The sequence below is a fragment of the Primulina huaijiensis genome, chromosome 8 (genome assembly GCF_012295235.1).
Source record: "Primulina huaijiensis isolate GDHJ02 chromosome 8, ASM1229523v2, whole genome shotgun sequence".
Classification (NCBI taxonomy): Eukaryota; Viridiplantae; Streptophyta; class Magnoliopsida; order Lamiales; family Gesneriaceae; genus Primulina; species Primulina huaijiensis.
In genome coordinates, this window is record NC_133313.1 from 5,492,353 (window position 1) to 5,504,949 (window position 12,597).

General features: G+C 35.1%; 1 protein-coding gene across 2 annotated transcripts; it reads right to left on the minus strand.

The window, feature by feature from the left end:
• Positions 1-1,357: 1,357 nt before the first annotated feature.
• On the minus strand, positions 1,358-12,346 carry LOC140982271 (protein EXPORTIN 1A-like). Of its 2 annotated transcripts, XM_073448731.1 has the most exons (32): positions 12,204-12,346; positions 11,946-12,038; positions 11,764-11,835; positions 11,515-11,622; positions 11,361-11,443; positions 10,874-11,012; positions 10,647-10,715; positions 10,486-10,563; positions 10,318-10,380; positions 10,181-10,225; positions 9,506-9,613; positions 9,219-9,317; positions 7,896-8,105; positions 7,720-7,779; positions 6,741-6,851; positions 6,289-6,386; positions 5,986-6,094; positions 5,720-5,785; positions 5,519-5,617; positions 5,324-5,404; positions 5,051-5,140; positions 4,676-4,761; positions 4,496-4,576; positions 4,249-4,431; positions 4,093-4,159; positions 3,454-3,564; positions 3,177-3,284; positions 2,959-3,096; positions 2,654-2,791; positions 2,468-2,572; positions 1,863-1,986; positions 1,358-1,734 (listed from the first exon to the last, which is right to left on the minus strand). In XM_073448731.1, exons 1-31 carry the CDS (start codon positions 12,327-12,329, stop codon positions 1,864-1,866), a joined length of 3,147 nt encoding a protein of 1,048 aa, XP_073304832.1. In that variant the 5' UTR covers positions 12,330-12,346; the 3' UTR covers positions 1,358-1,734; position 1,863. The 2 variants fall into 2 exon arrangements, with proteins under 2 accessions (XP_073304832.1, XP_073304831.1); XM_073448730.1 differs by having other exon boundaries at positions 1,358-1,986.
• Positions 12,347-12,597: the final 251 nt, after the last annotated feature.

A 12,597-nucleotide genomic window follows, 5' to 3' on the forward strand; every position in this document is an offset into this window, starting at 1 on the left:
GTAAGGTTTTTAACGAAGCAGTATAAAAACACGTAATGAAGACAATCATTATGATCATCATCACAAGGGGGAGTGTTAAAATTTAATATTTTAATATTGAATATTTGAATATTGAATGTTGAATATTTGAATGTTGAAAATTAGGTAAAATTAGGTGTTGAATATTGAAATTTGTGTGTGATGATGAAGGTAATGATGTAATTTATTTTTGGATTATTTGTAAAGATTTTCTATAAATAGATCTCTCATTTGTGAAGAAAATCACAATTGAGTTGAGAGAAAAATATTATAAAGTGTGTAGTGTGATAATTTTGAGAGTTTGAGATTTTTACTTTTTACCTTAAATTTTTACTTTTTCACAACAAATTTAAATTAATAGAGAAAAATAAAGAGGTCCATCAATGGATTTGGATAAATAAAAATGCGTACAAACAGGAAGAGATCATGGAGAGATAATAGACAAGATCGTCTAGTAGTGGAAAGAGTGGGAAAAGCGCACAGTGTTGTGACGAATAGGAGGGCATCGGCCAGAGAAAAAACACAGAGAATATCTTACACAAATTCTAGCAAATTCCTTGCATAATTTTCATAGCTTTAGTCAATCGTTTTCATAGTTTTCATTCCAGATTTCATTAGTTCAAGTCATTGTCTTTCATATTTCAACAATGTTCTTTGTTTTATGTTAATATTTCGTAAATTCCTACAGTTTATTGAAAATAAGAATCATGTTAGGAATTTATTTTTCAATTTCCAGTATTTTTTATTTAGTTTTCTTTGTTTATGACGTCATATTTGTTTAAATCATAATGGACGGTCAAATTTGATATCAACAATCGTTTTGGTTTTAAAAGTTAATTTTTATTATTTTTATACAAATTGATACATATTTATAGTAGTTTCTAGGTGCCCACATCACAAAAATTGTTTTTAGAAGTTAATTTTTACTTGTACACATCACAAAAATATTGTACAAACATCATTTAGTAAACAGTTTTTCTTGGCCATTCATTCATCAAATGAAAACGCCATGTCTTCTTTGCGATACTAAACAATAATTATATATCTTTTCTCGTTTTTTTTATTTCAATTTCAATATATATATATATATATATATATTACCTCGTTTTTTATTTCAATCTAAATTTAAAAAAAAATCTCTAATAATTTGGGAAAACAAATACTGCAAAATTAATGTCATGTTAATCTATGAATCAATCAAGGTAATGAAGCATCATTCCAATGATCAAGCAACTCCAGTTCATTTAGGCACCAAACTGGCTTTTCCACGATAGGATATCATAATAACTATTTGTTGTTTTAGTAAGACATTCAAATATTAATTTAACAAGAAAATAGGCAAACCTTCCGAGACCACTCATTGTTTCCAGGAACAAAATGGAACAATTCAAATATTCCACAAACGACCATATGAAACATCACTAGGAAAAAAAAAACTTCCCAGATCCAAACTACATAAATTGTTCTAACAATAAACTAAAAAGGGATTTCTGCGCACACCCACCAATCTTGTATACATCAGTTCTATCCTGATACGCCACTACGTCTCGCCTGGGGGAAATTTGGAATTACAATGCCACAAACAGATTCTTGAAAAACTGTAGTTCTACTGTAGAATCTAAATACTCTACAACCAGAAGCATATAGTTTCTTCGGTAACAAAGTCAGTGTGCCTCCCACGGCAACACACCACTTCGCACGAGAAAGTTAAATTTTCTGAAAAAAAATCGAGGGAAAATTACACATGGGATTTCATTGAAAGAATAACTGTAGACTCCAGGGGCTGAAAGCTTAATTTCAGAGTTCAAAATCCACAAAAATAGCTTAATAAGTCCTGCCAGCACCTTACGAGCCCACCATCTCATCTTGTATCTCATTGGGTGCTATCAGCCCTGGAATTGATAGCATTCTTTGTCGGTCCCTTTCTTTCTGTGCATCAGCTTCCTCGGCATAAAGATCCTTGTTGTCCTGTATTATAAAGATAGGATGGAGTACAGGGTTATAAAACTGAAGTGAGGTTGGGAGGGATGAACGTTCAAAGTTAAGTATATCACGAACATCACTTTCAAACTTTTTCACACCAACAGTCACCCGTCTTCATCAAAAGGACACCATTGTTTTAAGCATTTTAAATTTTAGATCACCGTTTTTGGACATGGGACAATGCATAAACTGGAGTAGCTGACAGACAAGATTTCATTAAAAACCTGAACGCCCGAGATATCTAAATCTGTAATATTATAATCCAATGCCACCTCATAAAACAAACTGAAGTACTCAGAAATGAATCGGAATTGTTAACATTCTCTCAATTTCAGACAATCTAAAAGATCCAACAGAAACTCTAGGGAAAAATAGAAATTTGATGTAAACAGAAAAATAAGACCTAAGCAGACTCGAGCAAATCAAGATGTGGATATTGCATGAATCACCATAACCAACACTTTACCTGAGCTGAAAATTCCTTCGACTGCACAAGGAAGTCTCTTATGTGGTTCTTGAACGACGAAAGATCAGCTCTCGACTCAAAAAGACCATTTACAAATTGGGTTACCTGATAAGACCAAAAAAAAGTAGATTTTACAGGTGAAACAATAAATATGTTCACAAACTTGCCCACAGGTTTCTCCAGTACCTCAATTGCTGTCATGTTAGGGAAGGATGAACTCAAAAGTTTAATTGTGTATTCACGAACGAACATGCCATTATTAGGATAAGAATAAGGAGCAGTTGCAACATCCCACAAAGGCTCAGTCAAGACACCAGATTCAACCTATATTGACAAAAATATTAGGGAAGCCCAAGTGATTAAAAATATAAAGATAGAATACAAAGGCAGTCAGGGCAAACAGATCGCCAAGCAACAGCCAGCATCCTTATCGGGGAAAGAAAAAAGAAAGAAACAAGGAAAGGGAACAATAGAAAACAGAGTAAGATTACCAGGCTAAACAGGTGCTGCAGCACCAGCACATGCAATTTAAAACCAGGCTTGTGGAAGGTGTCAGTCAAAACAGCAAAGATTTCTTGCTCTATTGTCAAAAGATAAGTCCTATAGAACTGATTACAAAACTCAGAAACCTGCCAATTAATGAAAGGGAGCATAAGGCCTAGCCCAGAATGAATTGTGTGACGCACAGAAAAAACAAACCAAAAAACACCTGAAAGTTTTTCAGCATCTCCAATAATAGGTTGAGTCCAGTTTCAGCAATATTTCGTTCAGTATGCCGGAAGGCCCAAATGATGGAATCCATGATAAGTTTTAGTTGCTAAACAAAAACAGAAAACATCGTAATGTCGTATTCATTAAAAGATAGATATAAAAAGTCCAATTTATTTAAAATAAGATTGTTTAAAGCCCTGAATATTTGGAACAGCATCATATGTCATAGATTTTCATCAAGAAAGTGATTGGGAATATTATGTATGACAACGTACCTCACTGGACAAGTGCATCAAAGCAAGAAAACAATGCGTAGCAATTGCCCGAAGTAACGAAAAAAACTTTAGTCTATGCTCAGGATAGTCTTCAAAATTCTTTGTAATCATCTGTCATGTAACCAATGAAGTCAAGCACACGAGATGATATGGTAGTTCCCATAGAAGAATCCAGTAAAGACAGCTACTTAGAGTAGAATAAAAGTTCAAATTTTGAACATAGAAAAGTCGCGACACACACTTACCACAAACCATTCTCTGATCTATGAAAACAAATGAAAGAGAAATGTGAAAGGAAATTTCCGGAGCAAGCTGACATAGGCAAAGTTAGGTCTATGAAACATTGAATCTTTACATTGGCTTAGGGAGGAGCAATACTACACTTATTGAATTACAAAGAGAGGCGGAGATCATTTCAGGATGACTTGAATCCAGTTTCGATCACAAAATAACAATATGCATGGCAATATTAGCTTGTACATACACTTGCCCTTTCCCACGTCTATTTCATGTGCATCTATATTTCTGAAGGGAGATGTGAAATAATATATACCTAAACTAAAGTTTTGCAAACGGGTGCTTTTTTTTTTAACCGAGACACGGTAATTTAAATTAATTAGCAAAAAGTATTTCGTCAACCTCTAGAGTACACTGGAAAACAGCTTCAAATATGCGAGGAACATCCTCAATCATTGCCCCTTTGTACCTAAACAAAGTAAGAAACAATGAGAAAAGAGCAGCAGGCCCAGAAAATAAAACGAAAAACATCACAATTTTTCTTTTTTTAAAGCATACTTATTTATTATCGTGGCAAAGAGAGAAAGCACTTCCGACTCTCTTGCATCAGGTAAATTCCGGGCATAGTCACCAAGCACGGGGTCCATCATTGGAGGAACAAACTGTTTACCAATATGAGGTTGCTCTTCAGCTTTGTCAAGAAATGTTTCAATGAGCTTTAATGTTTCCCTCTTGACTGAGCTGTTAAAATACAAGTGGTCAACATGAATATCAAAAGCCAACAAAGATTCAAAATGGACCTCACCGTAGAAGTTTTACAAAGGATGTCCTGGAAGCATATGGCCCTCCTTGTTGGATGCTGGTAGATATAAGTTCACTGTACATTCTGCAGCACACAAACAAAATCTTAATAAGAAAAGAGTTGTCGCGGCGGACATCCTTGTACAAAATGTTTAAATAGAGATTCCAACAAATCTAGACAGACCTGTACACATTGAGCATGTCCAAAAAGATTAGAGAAATCTGTGACATGAAATATGTTCCAAGAGAGCTGGCAGCACTAGTATTTGTCTGGGGAAAAAATAGCACGCATCAGAGTACATATGTAACAATAAATTTAGAAGAATCGAAATGAGTAGTATTTAGTAACACAAATAATTCAAGACACCACATTGATGAATGAGCTGTTCTCTCTTTTAAGAGAAATCATGTGTGCCCTCTACCATCTAAGAATAAGATGTGGTATAGCCAGCATCTTCATTCACCGTCAGACATTGTAGATACGAGAATGCACAGAGGATCAACGTTAAAACAGTTATAATACATGAATAACTCCATGCTTACTCTGAAAGAAACATACCTGCAATATGTTAAGCACTGCCCGTATCACATCTTGATCTTTCAGGAAATCCACGCTCTGACGAGCCTGCCCTATAATTTCACCCCATTTCTGCAAAATACAATGCATTAGCAACAGGTCAAGCTCTACAGGAGCTCCGGTTAATAATAGTATAAGTAATGATCACGAAAAGGAAAGAAGGTGGAGAAGGTAATGATTACAAAATGGAAGTAAGAAGGCAGAGACCTTTAACAGGGATTTATTCTACAAACAGGTGAACACGCAGGAAGTTACCTGATTAGGAAGCTCCATCAATCGCTGTAAATATTCGTCCCTCTTATGAGGATCCGATTCTGCTTGAATCATATGACCCACCTACAGTGGCAAGGAAACGACACTTAAAACTTAAAACTAATGCATAGTCTTAAATCAATAATATCGCAGTTCTCCTTTCCTTAAATTAAAATGTGGCAAATAAAAAGGTTTTACAGATTCATAAAAGGAATGGATCTGATGAGGCTCAAGATCTGCAATAGTCGTTGGAAGCGTGGTTAATAGTTCTGAAACAAATGGTTCATTTTCTCCAACCTGGAATAAAGAAATGGCATGCAAGGTTATAAGATTGTTGGCTACCAAAGATATTGTTTGTCTAATCCTATCATCAGCAAAAGTGATCGATAGAAGCCCGACCTGTACAATAACAAATTTTCGTTTGCATTTCTGCACGATTTTCAAGAATGTATCACACGCCATGTCCTACACACAAGTAGACAGGAACACAATAAAAAACCTGAAGAATTAATAAAGGAGCATGTCGGCGTAAGTCCAAAGCTAAAATGCAGGACGTAGAAGGAAAACCAAAGTAGGAAAAACAGAAGTACCCTACCCTACCAGCGGCTACCATATGCGCATTATTATTTGATATAATTTTTAAATGAGCAAAGATCAGATTAAACCTGAACTCCAGGATGGGTTTCGTGCATGAATTCAAACAACTTGTTCACAACAGTTTTCAAGAACTTCCAGTGAGCCCTCAAAAATCTCGGGTACTGCCCAACCACATACCTGCATCCACCAAAGTGAATCAAAAAGGATATGTTTCAAAACAAATTAGATTAGCAATGTCTCTTAAGTCGCCTACAATTTATATAGTGAACCATAGATAGCTCATCAATCAGAACTAGTTCTCATGCAGCCCCATAACCGACAATTGTCAATATCTAAGAAAGAGATAAAAATAATATTTCCATAATCTTTACATTATATTACTGGCAATGACTGCTTTATTGTCCTTTCCTTTGGTAATTTCACAAAGGTTCAACAAATCACGAATGACCATCACCAGAAACCTGTTTTCCTGTCAAAAGTAAAAAAGTCGCACAAATCCTTTCAAAATTAAAGCATAAAACTAGAATCACACTAAAGCAATCATGTTCTCAACCATGATTACACGATGAATAAAAATGAATCTTATCACCTAATTCCTTATGCTAAATTGCTATCAATGAATGGCCGCATGTACAAGGATAAATTGTTTACAACAGTGGAAAGGTTCAGACCTTTCATAATATTACTAGCAATCACATCCTAAGACAAGAAATAAATATATAAAGGAACTAAGATGACAAATATTATGTAGTACGTAAAAAACAAGAATAACATGCATATAAAATTTCCCCTGAAAATTAAAAAAATAAAAAAAATTCCCTACCTGCTCCTCCACCATTGAACCAGAGATAGATCCAATTGCCCAACATAATGTATTGAGGTTGTTCCAGGTCCAATCCTCTCCACTCAGTTGTTTACTTAATTTCTTCAGCATCTGTATTTATACAGAGAAATTAGATCCAGAAAATAAGCTTCGTCGAAGTCGAAAGCACATAAAATCAAATACAAAGGCCTTCAGCATCTGGAAACATAACCAGAAGTAGGTGACTTATCCAAAAACTAGGGAGTAGGAAGTTAAGTTGCTTCGGAGAGAACGAAAATAATAACATAATTATACTACAAATTAAAATTATTGGTCGTACTCAAACACAGAATAACAAGAAATGAGAGCACCACATCAAGCCTTCAGCCAAACTGATAGTGACAACAGCACCAGAGTCCAAGCAGACAATCATGACTACCTAAATGTTGGTGTTTCTATTTTAAAAATGGCTGCGGGTTAAGTTAGGGAACCAAAAACTCACATTGGAATCAAACCATCATCTAAAAGAGAGCCACGAGGTGTAAATTGACAAATCCAGTAGCGAGCATTTATTCCTTTATTAGATATTTCAACATCTTTTTTCCAGACATGATATAAGCTATACATTATTCTTGGACTCAGATGTGGCAATAAGAAATCAGTACCCAATAGCAATTCCTAAATACTAGAAAAATATATCAAATAACAAAACTCACACATAGAATTCACATGATCTGTCACGGAACATTCAGAAAAGCATGATAATCGTTAGTCTCGGACTCTGGTCTCTGAATGACTTTAGTTTATTCCAAACATTATGGGGGAGAAGGGAATAAGTCATGTCTAAACTTAAAGGGCATCTCATAGTCACAACGGTATCTCAACTTTAATTGTGTTTCATAACCTGATTGAATTTTACAGCAGCACAAACATTTGACCATATTAAATAGGGGACAGACATCTCCTTTCCACAAGCTCACATAGATGCAGAAATGAATACCTGCTTTTCTGTGTCTTCGTGATCAAGATGAGCCAAGTAGATCAGAGTTTCCCTCATAATCTGCAAGTTTTTAGACAAGCGTGTCAACATGAAGTAGTATACGATGCACAAGATTCAAATTGAAAAACAAGGAAACATGGAGTGCTTTAGGAACTTAAGCTTTTAAGATTAAGGACCTTGTACTGCACAAGCACATCATTGTCTTTCATGGTTTCACGAACTATATTTCCATTTTCATCCTCAACTATAAGCACCTCTTCCGGCTTTGCCATGCGGCAGATCATCAGCAGTCTCAACTTTGACATTGGTCCGGCGTACAGCTGTCGTCGCTGCATGAGTTGCGAACCAAGTCCATCGACCATACCGGGAAGAGGAAGAATTGGAGTCTAGTTATTCAATACAAAAATCAGGCAGCTATTGTATACATCTATATAAAGTTAAAGTTGGTATAAGGAAAAAGTCACGTTTAATAAAAATACAGGAAATGCTAAAAAATCTATCATTTAATTGCGTCTCTTTATCTAAAGACAAGTAAGATTTTTAAATTTTATCCATTATACATCCATTCTCAGGACCATTAAATTCTTGTTTTCAAAATAATATTACCATCAAAAGGGCAAAGAACATAACCAACAATAGACCAGAAATATTTAGCCTCTGAAAGTTTAAATGGATATGATACTGATGCACAAGTTTTAGCAAATTTGCCTACTTGCAAAAATTAAAATAAAATCAAAGTGCAATACAACATTAGGATCAAGTCAGACAGTGTCGCTATTATACGGTTAGATTCTTTTTAAAAAAACTGATGCTGGGAAGGCAATTATATCAAAGATAAATGGGACTGCTGACTTCATTATATATAAGATATAGCAAATTTATGTCTAAGGCTAACAAGAAACAAAATTAAATTGGAATAATCAAAGATAAATGGGGCTGCTGACTTCATTCTATACAAGATATAGCAAATTTATGTCTAAGGCTAACAAGAAACAAAATTAAATTGGAATAAGTCATCTATTTTATTAAAGACGAGGATCTATTTAAGTGGGCAACACAAAGAATGAACGATACTCAGGTCTACCCACAGCTCACAAAAATAATTCCAACTCAGTATGTTATCCACAATGCACCATGAAACTTCAGACCTAACTCCAAGATGGATTTCACATTTTCACCATCCATGAAATGCATGCAACAAGAACCGAGGAATATCGTCAAATGTATAAAGACACATATCCCAGTAAGTTTCCCTTTTGGGTTTTCAACCAACCAACTGCAAGAAAAAGTAACCTTAAAATAATCAGCCTTAACAAGGCATAACTTTACACAGATTCCCATATTTTTTAGGTCAGAATCTAATTCGAGAAACATCTATTCTATATCTCTACTATATCAAGAGAACATAATTCACATAAATATTGCCAAGGTGCAAAGAAAGCAGCTAGATTCTATGGTTTAAACTATCAGAACACAGAGTAGGTAAAACATCATTGCACCTGTAGTCCCATCATGTTTGCAGTCACTGCGGGATTATCTAGATTATGATGAGCTTCAAACAGCTCCAAAATTAAGGAGTTCCAATAGTCCAAACAAACCTGCAAGCCAATAAACCTCAAAAACTACCTTGGTGGCTGCTAGGGTAGTGACAGCTTTAATGCCAAGTATCATATCCTATTGACTGTTTCTAGACAGATCAAGATCAAAACTAGGAGCTCCTGGTAGTGTTGGAGCACACAATAAATCAATAATGGATATAAAGAAATTGACGATGGAACACGTCTACCTTAAAAACTTCAGTATCATCCACATATGAGATATTGATTAGATACTCGAGGCCAATTAGCAGCACATTTATGTTCTCTTGCGATGATTCTAAAACTCGAATATGAGACTGCATCAGAGGAAAAAAGGATAGCCAGAGGAGAGTTATTTCAGTGAAGGAAACCAATGGCCACAATCAACGTTCCAACACTTTTAGCCACAGAATTATTCAAGTGGGGTTTATAGTTTGGAACAATGCACAAGCATGGGAGGTCTTACCTGGAAAATGAAAGAACTAAAGATGAAAAAAACAACTGTCCACGTATGACTAACTACTAAGCATGATATTCAGTAACATACTCTAGGGTAAAATCTCAACAAAGAGAACTTCCTACATCAACTCATTAATATGTCAATCGCTAATTAGTCCAACTGATGCAACAACCGTTTTAAAACAACCTCATATACGTAATAATACATATAGAAGCCACTACTGAGATCAAGATTCCACCTGTACAAAAAAATTATACCTGAAAAAGGAGAGAAATCAGTTTTAAGCTTTAAATTAAAATTAAAAATATCAAAATATAGTTGCAACTTCCACATGATGTCATCAACAAAACAATCGTAGCCAACCGATTGTCAAAAGGTTTTTATTGCCTTCTAGTTCCTTGTAAGAGATGACAAAGGGAGTTACCTTGTAAAATGATGTGAAAAACAAAGCCAAATTTTGAATGAAGGCCTGGGAGCAAAAAAAGTAGTAGCAGAATATCAGCATTGACAAACAAAGAACAAACTACAAACTTCGACGTTTGATATCATTCAAAAAAATACCTGCTCCTCAGTGTTTCCATTCGCATAAGCCTCTAAAAAGTTTGTACTTGTTGGGAGGATGTTCTGCAAGGAAACAAAGATTGTTTCAGAGACTCATCCAAGAATCCCACACTGTCCCTAAAATTTAGTGAAATGAACATCGCAATATTGCATAAATTTCAGAAATACCTGCAGTTGCACCAAGAATATTGTATACATTTTGACATACTGCATGTTGTAAAAATCCCCAAAACTCAGAGCAGCAACCTGCAAAACCCAGTTCATGCCAGCCAATAATTATTACTGGGAAAGAGCATAATTAGCATTCCAAAGGTGACAGCACGATATACCTCCGTCAAACACTGAAGCGTTAGATTGCGATACACAGGCACGGGAAAAAACTTAAGAAGTGTTTCAAGCTGCCAAGCAAAAGCACAGGGGCAACAAATACAATTTAGCACAAACAAATCAACAAAAGACTTTAACAAAAAAAAATCAACAAAAGATTCTGCAAATCAGAAGGTCACAGCTCCCCCCCAATCTAAGAAGAAACCACATGAAAGGAAAGAACGCACACCAGTGGAGACTCAAATATGTAACCCAGTGGAATCCACGAAAGAAACGCATGCAATGTAGCTAGGGTAGCCCTGATAAGTTCGGCCCTTTGAGATGCTGACAATACGTACAGGCATAACTCGTGAATGAGCTGGAACTCACTGTAAACAAATAAAACTACTCAACATTAGGAGAAAAGAAACAGAATGATTTAAAATAAAACCAGTTACACAAAAAAAACATAGCAAATAAGTACAATGCACATCAGAACAATAAAACTAAAATGAACGCATTCAATATAAGCATCGAAGGATGGATAAATATGAACAAGTGATTGCTCATAACAGAAATCCATGCAATTACAGAAATCCATGAACAAGTGATTGCTCATAACAGAAATCCATGCAATTACAAATATAAAGAATTGAACTAACCTGCAATGAAAATCTAATCGACAACGTTATAACTATTGAAGTAATCCATAACTAGACCAAGAATCAAATGGCTACCTGTTCAATGATTGTTTTAACTCTTTAATCTTTTGCTGAGTCATTTCACCCCTTGAGAAGTCGAAGACCTCTTCACTTAGAAGCTGTCAGAAAATCTTTTCGTCAACTAAATTTAGTCCATAAATAAATACAAACAAAGTTGTGAATTACTGACTTTTAGAATGGCCATGCAATTCTCGCAAATGGTCTCACTAGTTTTTGCTGCTGAAACCAAGTCAGGAATGAAGCTTCGCCAACGGGCTGGCCACTCATGCTTCAAAATCTGAAAAACCATACCACAATAATTACCAAGTTAACGCATAGAGAATTCTAATCGGAAGATTCCCTAGTTGAACGAGGAAATCCATTCAAAGAAACTCTGAATATTACAGAGGAAATCATATTAAGAATACAACGTAAATACCTGCACTAATATAATGTTGAGTTTGTTAACATATAACCTCTCTCGCCGAAAGGAGATCTCATCGCTTGAAAGCTACAAAACACATTGCTTGGTGAAACTCTAAGCATACAAAACCTCATTACTTAAACATAACATGAAAGACAATCATAAAACTTGTTCCAGAAAGAATTGATCATAATCACCTTCACAATAACTTCAGAAATATAGTTTTTCATGCCATCTCGTTGTTCGGCGGGTAAAGCATTCCATCTGTACTTGATAACACCTTCTAGAACCTGTTCAAGAATCAGTTCACTTATCAGTATCACCAAGCAACGTATATAAAAAAAACAAAAGAAAAGAATTAGAAATAAGCAGAGAGAAGTTAGTGTTAAAGGCAGAAATCTTACTATGATACATATTAGACTTCATTACTATCCATGGCATAGTTAATCACAGACCTGTAAGGCAAAAAACTTGGTGTTCAAGTTCTGAGTACTGGATAAAATGTGAACCACTTGAAGCCACATTTCTGGATTATTTTGCAAGTCTCGCAAAATATGATCTGCGGCAGTCCTCTGCGTCATAAAAAGGGAAAATCAATAGTTGTTATTCACATCAAATGCAAAAATGGAAACTTCCAATGGCCATTCTATGCACTTTATATTTTCAACGTAAATTTCTCTACCGTATTCTCAATAAAGCAGCAATAATATGCTGGATATGGGAATCAAATAACTACCAATGCCAACCAAGAGAAACCACAAGAAAAGATAAAACTAATTGCCAAATTTACAATGCAGATCTGTGAACAGGAATAAATGTTTGAAATTAAATAAACAGAAACTTTTACAC

Excerpts from the sequence above, each read along its gene's own strand:
- LOC140982271 (XM_073448731.1), bottom strand. The coding sequence starts at position 12,329 with ATGACGCAGAGGACTGCCGCAGATCATATTTTGCGAGACTTGCAAAAT. Across the intron at positions 11,836-11,945 it reads TTTCTGAAGTTATTGTGAAG|CTTTCAAGCGATGAGATCTC; the intron begins GTGATTATGATC and ends TGTGTTTTGTAG. Across the intron at positions 11,013-11,360 it reads TTAAAACAATCATTGAACAG|TGAGTTCCAGCTCATTCACG; the intron begins GTAGCCATTTGA and ends ATTTGTTTACAG.